The sequence below is a fragment of the Sinocyclocheilus rhinocerous genome, unplaced genomic scaffold (assembly GCF_001515625.1).
Source record: "Sinocyclocheilus rhinocerous isolate Xijiao unplaced genomic scaffold, SAMN03320098_v1.1 scaffold1456, whole genome shotgun sequence".
In the NCBI taxonomy this organism is placed as follows: domain Eukaryota; kingdom Metazoa; phylum Chordata; class Actinopteri; order Cypriniformes; family Cyprinidae; genus Sinocyclocheilus; species Sinocyclocheilus rhinocerous.
The window spans coordinates 642,161-652,939 of record NW_015630970.1 but is presented as its reverse complement, the minus strand read 5'-3'; the positions used below and the strand labels follow the sequence as shown (position 1 = coordinate 652,939).

Genomic DNA, 10,779 nt, shown 5'->3' with positions numbered 1-10,779 from the left:
GCCCACTGATTATACAGCACTGCCTGTTTAGCCCCGCCCACTGATTATACAGCACTGCCTGTTTAGCCCCGCCACTGATTCTACAGCACTGTTTAGCCCCACCCACCGATTCTACAGCATTCTGTTTAGCCCCGCCCACCAATTCACGCACAGTGTAAATAACGAGAGCAGCAAATGCGGGTCTATGCAGAAATTGCGGAGTCGTTTACAAACAAGGCACAATTTGACAAGATTTTCAAAAATAGTGAAACTGAAAGACAATGCTGTGCCGACTATATTGGATCCGACAGTAATGTCACAACACAAGTGTGAGTAACTGTTTTCATTCATTTGATATGTATTGAGTTATGCGTTTTTAACCTAAATCACAGCAGCGAGCATCTGTGAAGGACGTAGACTGTCAAACATACACAGCAGTGGGCGTTTACTTCCGAGTCTACACCTATTCAAACAGAGCGTTCTGATGAGGGGGTTAAAACAGGACAGAAAAAAGCCTATCTTGATGACATTGTAAGTTGACCTTAGTGAACAGTACAAAACATAAAACAAAGGCAGTTCATGACCCCTTTAAAATTACCTTTTATATTATATTATGATTCAATTTATTTCTAATGGTTTTTCCTAAAAAAAAAATTTTTATTTTATCCTTTTTCAAAGTATTAATGATTTAATTTCTTGAAGTGTTCTATTTTGATTGTTTGTATTTTTTTAATTATTAATTTTACTTTTACATTTACTGTATATGATTTAACTGACAGAAAGTGCTTTATTTCGGTCATTTCTATTTTAAAATCATTCAATTAATTTGAATGTTATGATCTAATTTTTAGAAAGTTTTTTTTGCTTTTATTTTACAATTATTCTAATTTTACACTGATTTAATTATTTTTAAAAAAGTGTTTATTTTGATCATTTTAATTTACAAAATTACTTAAATTTTACATTTGTATCATCTAATTATTTTAAGAAAGTGTTTATTTTGATCATTTTTATTTTTAAATTATTTATTTTAAATGTATATTTTTACTATTCAATTATGTATAAAGTGTTTCTTAATTATTTTTTAAAAGTTACATATTTGAAATTTAATTTTTGTGATTTATTGTTATTTATTATTACTGTTTAGTTTGATAATTTTTATTTTTACATTATGTATTTGTGACCCTGGAGCACAAAACCAGTCATAAGGGTCAATTTTTAAATTGAGATTTATGCATCATCTGAAAGCTGAATAAATAATCTTTCCATTGATGTATGGTTTGTTAGGATCGGACAATATTTGGCCGAGATACAACTATTTGAAAATCTGGAATCTGAGGGAGCAAAAAAATCTAAATATTGAGAAAATCATCTTTAAAGTTGTCCAAATGAAGTTCTTAGCAATGCATAATACTAATCAAAAATTAAGTTTTGATATATTCACGGTAGGAAATTTACAAAATATCTTCATAGAACATGATCTTTACTTAATATCCTAATGATTTTTGGCATAAAAGAAAAATGTATAATTTTGACCCATACAATGTATTGTTGGCTATTGCTACAAATATACCCCAGCGACTTAAGACTGCTTTTGTGCTCCAGAGTCACAATTAGTTTATTTTAATATATTTCAAATCATATATTTGATATTTGTATGATTTAATTATATTTACAAAGCGTTAATTTTGATTTATATTTATTTCAATTTAATCTATTATTAGTTTGCATCAACAGTTTCTTCACCAACAAAACAGAAAAACAGAATTTTCGTTCAGAACAGGATCTTCGCACACAGAGTTCGGACTCACCCCTTCTTCAGCGACCTCCTCGGTTGCCGTCGGCGACAGATCCGTTACTATGGCAGCGGGGGGCGGCACCTCGGCGGCTGGCAACACTGCGGTCGTTATGATGATCGGTGCGCTAACGTTGCTCTGAGCGACCGGGACGATCTTGATCTGCAGCGGCGGCGTTGCCGTGGCGATCACGCGCGGTTTGGCCTGCAGAGGGGGCGGAGCCGGGGAATGCAGCATCTGCTGCAGGCGCGGGGGAGGGGGCGTGTTCTGCATCTGCTGGAGCGGCGGGGGTTGCCGCGGCGACTGCAGCTGCTGCTTGGAGATGAGGATCTTGTTGGCGGGGGGCGGGGCCTGCGGTTTGTGCGCGCCGGTGCGCGAGCGCGTGGTCACCTGCGGCAGGTCCAGGATGATGTTGGAGGTGCAGATGTTGGTGATGGTGTTGTTGTCGGGCGCGTGCACCGGGATGCGGGAGGAGCGCGGCGGCGTGACGGGTTCCGGAGGAGACGCCGGAGCGTCTAACACTTCAATAGTCGGCTGCTGCAGAAAATCAACACCACATTAACAAGGGTTCTCTTAAACATACTTTTCAAATAAACACAAGCAGGGCTGCAGACTTTATTTTTTCTGATGGTGCGAAAGATTGCTGCCAGATCTAGTGAGAAGTATTCAAACTCTGCACAGAATTCTGTTATTAACAGATCAGACAGAAAACCAGAAGCAGTAACGCTAACTATAACCAGCGGCAGAAATACTCTTATGTTATTACATCATTCATTTCAGCGTTTGTACAACCTTTTGAGAGAGAACTTCAAGCATTTTAATGACTTTCAAGCTTTTCACACAACTGTTTCCAGCACTTTAAAGCTCTAAAAATGCTCCAGTTTGAATGTTGTTTTTAATGGGATGACCAACATATACTTTGTGGTAAACAAACACTTATGTAAATTAAAACAATAATACATTTTTATTACAACCAGTAAATGGCAGCAGAGGAGCCCTTATTGGCTTTTTAGTCATGCAGTTTTACTTTTTGCTTTGTATTTAGAAATTATAAAATCACTATACAAAGTGATGATTTTACAAAAGTAGTGATGATTTTACATAAAGCACAGAGAGAATGTGACAGGAATAAGACACAGCATCAAACTGGATGTGGCACAGTTGGCATTCTCAGCAATGTCAAAATAAAAGTCCCCAGACACATCAGCCAAACAAAAAAAGGCGTATAATTGTGATGTTTTTTAATTATCAGCATCAGCCAATTCATGGGCCTGTGCTATATATCTGTAGGTAGTAAACGCTGAGCTGTGTTTAGATTTGACTAGTCGAGACGGATGATAATACCAGCTGTAAATGGGCTTGTGAATCCTATATGGTTAAGCAATATTATTGGTAATACTGTTGATTATTACTAGCCGTCTGAAGCTCACCTGCGACAGCGGATTCGCTTCATAAGCTGCCAGGGCTTTCAGATACTCCTTCTTGGCAGCTTCTGTCTTCCTCTTGTACACCTGAGAAGGAAAAACACTTTGATCAGTCAAATGCACTTTAGTCAATGTGTCAAATAAATGCATGCAACAAGACAAACAAATCCAATAATGTTCAAGAGCATAAAAAAAGACACTTAATTTTTTTAGAAAGTACTTTATTTTGTTGGCTTTTATTTTACAATGACTTATTTTAACTTTACATTTTTATTATTTATTTTTATAAAGTGCTTAATTTTGATCATATAATGTATTTACAAATAATTTATTGTAATTATAATATGCATTATTTTAATTTTACATTTTTGTGATTGACTTGTTTTTAGAAAGCGATTATTTTGATCATTTTTAGATTACGCATTTATATTAAATTCGCATTTTTATGACTGGATTATTTTCAGAAAGTGTGTATTTTGATCATTTTCAGGTTTTACATTATATATTTATTTTAAGTTTATTAGCACAAAAAAGGTGCCGTTCGGTTAATTTAACGAAAGGCCATTTTGAGTCAGCATTAATGAATTATATCTAATGATTTATTATTTGTTTATTGCTATTTTCATGGCAAGATCAATGCATTTTAAACATTTTATAACATTAGTAATGAAAGCAAACAAATGACAACTAACTGACAACAATATAACAATTTTTCATTTCATCATACCTAATAATAATTCAATTAATTCTATGCCGATTAAGTAGTTTTACTTCATATGAATGATTATTCTGAACATTTATTTGAATATGTCATACTGCTGTTAGATAATAATAATAACACATTTTATTTATAGAGAGCCTTTCTGACAGTAAAAGAGCTGATAATTCAACTTCATTTCTACGTCTGTCCTGTTGATTTTATTCATTATTTTGCTTGTCATTTATAAACATACCATTTCTCGCCTTGAGCTGCTTTAAAAGAACAAAGTGCGAGAAAAAGAGCAGGAACGAGAAACATATATTTTATAATGTTTATATTATAATACACACATTTTGTATGCGTAGTGATCTGATTTTAGACAAAACGTTTTTTCGAATTATTCAAACATAATTACATAATTATTGCTTTGCTTTAAGTTCATTTTATGTCCATCATTCCAGTTCAACGTCCAACACACTCAATGGCTCCATTCATTTAATTGTAGTGATTTATATTATATTACATCTAAATTAATTCAGTATACTTTAATTATACATGTTTATTTATGATTATAAACCGGAGAGTTCCGGTGCTTGATTCTGATTGGCTGAGCCGCGTTCGAAGCTGTTGTAAATTACTCTACAAAGTAACATACGCCTTTGTTTACGTTTGTCTGTTGCTCGGCAACCACTTTGTTGCAACCACAACTGTTTCTGAGGAACTACATTGTTTGGTGGAAGAATGCTGTTTTTATTAATATCATTACACTTTATTTGCTCTGTTTTATTTTGTGGAACCTTACTACGTATATGGAATAACCGTTTTATAACAGCAGTAATCCCCGTGAAGCCGTGGTTTACAGTGAATTTATAACCGCTGAGGGTTTGCACCTGTTTCTGCTCTTCTCCCAGACTGTCCCACATGGAGGCCACGATCTTGGACACTTCTCCGAAGGTGGCGCTGGGGTTCTGGCCCTTGATGGCGGCCTGCGTGTCTCTGAAGAAGAGTGCGTACGCAGACACGGGCTTCTGCGGCTCGTTCGGGTCTTTCTTCTTCTTGCCCTTATTCCGCGCGGGAGCGGCAGAGGATGCTGGGAAGGCCGGCTGCTCCGACAGAGACGGCGAGAGGGAGATAACACCCGACAGAGACAGCGGAGAGTCCACCAGAATGCTCTTCTGACCGGACACAGACCACAGATCACTTCATATCCTCACGTAAAACAATCACCGGTTTACTCAAGACTGTTCTAAAGATACTTGAGAACACGGCCAAATCATCTTCTTCATTTGTATTCTTGTCTTGTTTTGTTTTCTAGTACCAATATCTGAACATTCTTGAATCAAGATGCATTTACTTGACAGGTAAAATTACTTTTAAGTCTTGTTTTCTAAAAAAAAAAAAATTTAAGTTTTTGCTAAGTGTCTCTGAAGAAGAGTGCGTACGCAGACACGGGCTTCTGCGGCTCGTTCGGGTCTTTCTTCTTCTTGCCCTTATTCCGCGCGGGAGCGGCAGAGGATGCTGGGAAGGCCGGCTGCTCCGACAGAGACGGCGAGAGGGAGATAACACCCGACAGAGACAGCGGAGAGTCCACCAGAACGCTCTTCTGACCGGACACAGACCACAGATCACTTCATATCCTCACGTAAAACAATCACCGGTTTACTCAAGACTGTTCTAAAGATACTTGAGAACACGGCCAAATCATCTTCTTCATTTGTATTCTTGTCTTGTTTTGTTTTCTAGTACCAATATCTGAACATTCTTGAATCAAGATGCATTTACTTGACAGGTAAAATTACTTTTAAGGCTTGTTTTCTAAAAAAAAAAATAATAATAAAAAAAATAAAAAAATGTTAGTTTTTGCTAATATAGCAAAAATATCTGCCAATGGGGCAAGAAAAATAATCTGGTTTAGCCTTTGAATTAAGATTACTTTTCTTTTTTGCAGTGAATAATCTGTGTATTTCAAATTAAAACAACAACTAAAACTACAAAATACTGAAGAGCACTTGAGAATTGCATTTACGGGCGTTCTTTCAAACTTCTAAGAATTTATCTTACGAAACGTATTTCTTAAAAAGCTTTACCCCAGAATTATTTATTTTAAAAAGACCTTTTTTTTTGCGTAACATTGTGCTAAAGACGACATAATTTAAATCCCTGAAAAGAAATTTCTTGAAAATCATCATAAAAGTTTAGCACACGTACGCATAAATTTGTGCGTGAAACCTACGTACGAACGTTTTTGTTTTTTTTACGAACAAATCATGGTTCACTAAAGCGTTCGTACTAAAATTTATTATAAAATATTCTCGTTCGCAAAAAATCACACTCTGGCCGGTCTATATATAATCTATCTATATCTAGCGTTTCATTTTATATATAATTATATTATATATATATATAATTACAATAAAATGTATGTCTCATCTTAAAATGATTTCATCATATAGGCTGCAGTAAAAGTATAAATACGAATAATCTACACAATTATTAGTGAATGAGCCCCCCCCCAAAAAAAGTTATATTTTCTTAAGATTGTTCTAAAGATACTTGAGAATAATCTGTATTATTCAAATTAAATTAATGAAAAAATTAATAAAATACAAAAAAATAAAAACTTAAGAATACTTTGTATTGCTAAAAAATAATTCTTAAACCAACATAAAGTAAAAAAAAACTACAATTTACTGAAGAACATTTTTGAGAACGTCTTAAGAACTCCACTTATGAACGTTCTTACAGACTTCTAAGAATGTATCTTTAGAGACGTATTAAAAAGCATTTCACCCAAAAATGATTTATTTTCAAAAAAAATTATCTTTTTTCTTAACATTGTTCTAAAGACAAAAAATGTGGAATTCCTGAAGTTAATTTCATTAGCCTCTTAAAGTTTGGATAGCCGCCAATAAGTCTTAAATTGATCTTACAATCGTTAGTTTTAAATCTTAAATTTTTCCCAGACACATGTAAGAATGTTTTTATCTTTTTTCTCAAGACTGTTAAAAATTAAACTTAATTTGAATTCCTGAAAATAATCTTCTTATAAATCAATGTAAATAACTGCTTAAAGTTAGGAAAGCCTCCAGTGCATCTAAAATCAGAGGTAAACTACTTTCTTAAACTTCTTTCTTAAGAAGGTCGTCCCAAAAATATTTCTTAAGATTGTTCTTATCTTTATTCTTAAGATTGTTCTAAAGACAAAATTGAAAGAATAATTTTAATTCTTAAAAAAAAGAAATGTTCTTAATCATTGTAAATAACCTCTTAAATTTAAAGTTAGTCTCCAATGCGTCTTAAATCTTACATTTTCTTCTTTAAAAAAATGTACTTGAGGAAAAAAAAAACTTTTTACAATTTTTTACAATTTACAATTTTTTGAAGATTTTTTACAATTTAAAATTTTTTTACAATTATTTTTTACATTTTTTTACAATTATAAAAAAATTTACATTAAAAACTTTTAAAAAATGTACTTGAGAAAAAATGTTTAATTACACTTTTTACAATTTGTTACAATTTAGAATTTTTTTACAATTATTAAAAATAAACATTAAAAACTTTTAAAAAAAAATGTACTTGAGAACATTTTTAATTACACTTACGGACATTTAAAAAAAAAAATTTATTAAAAACTTTATTTAAACCTTCTTTAAAAAGCTTTGCCAAAAAAACGTTTCCTAAGAATGTTCTATAGACAAAACCTACGAATAATTAGAATTCCTGAAAAGAACGTTCTATAAAACCCTGATAAAAACATTGAAAGGGAATACATTCTTAGATCCTGGATGTTGTAGTGAGTGTGTGTGTGTGTGTGTGTGTGTGTGTGAGAGAGAGAGTGTGTGTGTGTGAGAGAGAGTGAGTGTGTGTGTTGTTCCGCACCATTCCCAGTGCAGACCCCAGCATCGGTCCGCCGCTCATCAGACTCAGGTGCTCCAGACTCTGTGACGGCGCGTTCACGAAGGTCGAGGCGAATGACGGGTCGTTCCCTCCGACCACAGCGTTCCCGGGAACGCCAGCCGGCCCGCCGTCACCCAGCTCTCCGAAATCAGACACGACATCAGAGACGCCCAGCGCTGAGTCCGGGTCCAGATCCAGATCCTCATCGCCCAGACTGGGAGTGTGAAACTTCTGCAGACACCAGACGAGAATGAGCAGAACTCAACCCAAAACAGACATTCAGGTCAGCTAAACTCAACAAAACGTGCTTAAAACCAAACATTTAGATCAGCGAGGACGCATTAAATAGATGAAAAGTGACCGTAAAGACATTCATAATGTTACAAAAAATTTCTATTTTCAAATAAACGCTGTTCTTTTGAACTTTCTGTTCATCTGTGAATCCTGAAAAATACAATGCATCACGGTTTCCACAAAAATATTGTGCAGCACAACTGTTTTCAACATTGATAATAATCAGAAATGTTTCTTGAGCAGCAAATCAGAATATTAGAATGATTTCTGAAGATCATGTGACACTGAAGACTGGAGTAATGATGCTGAAAATACAGCTGCGCATCACAGAAATAAATTACAGTTTAACAGAGATTCACATAGAAAACAGCTGTTTTATATTCTAATAATATTTCACAATTTTTACTGTATTTTTGATCAAATAAATGCAGCCTCGGTGAACAGAAGAGGCTTCTGTCAACACATCTTCCTGACCACAAGTGTTTGAACATCAGTGTAATAATAATAATACAGTAAATCTGCATTCAGACGGTTTGCTTGTCAAATTATATATTTGTTCCTTTTTGGATCTTGACTAACCAAGATGAACTGTTATTGTATGGAAAAGAGCTGCATGAACATTCAACATGAGTAAACTGTTAAGCTGCACACATATTCAAAGGTCACTCTGCACACCGAGGAGATGTATTCCTTCAGAAGCAGCTCAACCTGAGCTTGTGGTGTGTTCCTCACCTCGGACAGTCGCACTTCTGAGGAGGACAGGAAGTGATGAGCCTCGCCGCTGATGGCCAGGTAGCTGTCACTTCCTCCCGGGAACTGAGGACCACACACACACACGCACTGCACAACACACACACACACACACACAACACAACACACACACAGTTTGATTTAAAGCAGATTATACTTCACTTATGTGCATACTGCTACAAGTTCATTAAAACTAACCATGCTTTATTACCATTTTTGGCGGTTTTACTAACAACTACTTTTTACCTCAGTATGCTTTCAAGCAGCATATTACATTGAACCAACTCCCTGTAATAATATAAACAATTAGGCAAAAATGCCTTTCAGAATACTTAATGTTCATATACACTACCGCTCAGAAGTGTGGGATCAGTAAGACTTGTAATGTTTTTGAAAGAAGTCTCTTCTGCTCATCAAGGCTGCATTTATTTGATCAGAAATACAGAAAAAAACAGTAATCTTGCTAAATGTTATTACAATATAAAATAACGGTTTCTATTTTAACATCCTTTCAAATATAATGTATTTCTGTGATGTGCAGCTGTATTTCCAGCATCATTACTCCAGTATAAAGTGTCACATGATCTTCAGAAATCATTATAATATGCTGATTTATTATTAGAATTATCAACAGTTGTGCTGACAAATATGTTTTTGAAACAAAGGTTTTCCCAAACTTTTGAACTGTAGTGTATATATATACATAGAGCTGGGTAGTAACTGATAGTAATGTAATCTGTACTTGTAATTGGATTAGATTACACTTTAAAATACTTGTAATCAGACTAGTTACTTTTATAATTCACACAATAGCAATAAATTATTCAGAACTTATTGCTTTTCCCTAATTCCTCTTTTTCATCTTTTAAACGTTCTTTCTGAAACAGCCTGCCGCTTACACACACTCAGAAAGTCTTCCTGTTTTTCAGACACTGAAAGAACACACAATTTTTTAAATACACAAATTCACATCATTTCTTGTTTGCATGTAATGCAGGCATTCCCAAACTTTCTGTCATCGGATGCTCTTTGGCTTAATATATTTACTTGAAGTACCCAGAGATTTTAAAATAAATATTCGAATAATTAAGTCTCGCGGTTCTCCGCTGGTTAACCTTCACATGACATGCAGGTAAACAAATTAAATAGCTTACTATTTAGTAGGTGTTTTATTTTGATTGACGTTATTCTAAAATAACAGCACGAGTATTGGGACAGACGAACTTAAGGCAGATGTAAAAGATTAAAAGCTAATATTTAGTTGCAGATCTCTTGCGTGCGATCACAGCAGTGAGTGTGCGACACATAGACATCTCCAGACTCTGGGTCTCATCCTTTGAAATGCTTTTCCCAGCCTTTAATATATATATATATATATATCCCTTATTTATTCAGCTTTCAGATGATGCATACATCTCAATTTCGAAAAACTGACCCTTATGACTGGTTTTGTGCTCCAGGGTCACATATAAGCTTTTCATTAAAGGCATGAAGCCCCTGCAGTTTATTTACAAACCCAAGTTTGTGAAATCTTGAAGTAGCATGATGTTTAATGCACTTCATGCTATTAATTACAATGAACAGAATGTATTTTCCTTCTCTTTGTATTTGTATATCAATAGCGTATGAAATCATCCTGTTTAAATCAATGTGACAAATGACTTGGGTCAAAAGTAATCTAAAAGTAGTCTGATTACATTACCTAAAATGTGTAATGTAATGGATTACGTTACTAACTACAATTATTGTCATGTAATTTGGAATCAGTAGCGGATTACAATTAGTAAGTAATCTGCCCAGCTCTGTATGTATATATATATATAGTGCCTCCATAAGCATTGGGACAGTAATGACAAAATTGGTCTGTTTGCTGTGGAGTCAAGACATCTGCAAATATGATTAAAAGATTAATATGAGACAAAACTACAGAATGTCA

The 10,779-nt window shown here is 34.5% G+C and overlaps 2 protein-coding genes across 2 annotated transcripts in view; both read right to left on the bottom strand.

Annotated features, from left to right (window-relative positions):
- Nucleotides 1-5,613, bottom strand: part of LOC107740772 (TOX high mobility group box family member 4-B-like) — a 7,643-nt gene extending 2,030 nt beyond the window's left edge. The window contains exons 1-5 of the mRNA XM_016553278.1: nucleotides 5,584-5,613; nucleotides 5,342-5,502; nucleotides 4,790-5,099; nucleotides 3,206-3,286; nucleotides 1,791-2,309 (exon numbers count right to left, since the gene is read on the bottom strand). Of these exons, the coding sequence (XP_016408764.1) occupies nucleotides 1,791-2,309; nucleotides 3,206-3,286; nucleotides 4,790-5,099; nucleotides 5,342-5,502; nucleotides 5,584-5,613 (1,101 nt within the window). The remainder of the gene's footprint in view (nucleotides 1-1,790; nucleotides 2,310-3,205; nucleotides 3,287-4,789; nucleotides 5,100-5,341; nucleotides 5,503-5,583) is intronic.
- A 2,102-nt stretch (nucleotides 5,614-7,715) lies between these two features.
- The window catches only part of LOC107740757 (TOX high mobility group box family member 4-like), a gene marked incomplete at its 3' end in the record, with an annotated part of 4,112 nt that continues 1,048 nt past the window's right edge, over nucleotides 7,716-10,779 (bottom strand). The window contains exons 2-3 of the mRNA XM_016553264.1: nucleotides 8,826-8,909; nucleotides 7,716-8,030 (exon numbers count right to left, since the gene is read on the bottom strand). Coding sequence (XP_016408750.1) covers nucleotides 7,716-8,030; nucleotides 8,826-8,909 — 399 coding nt within the window. The remainder of the gene's footprint in view (nucleotides 8,031-8,825; nucleotides 8,910-10,779) is intronic.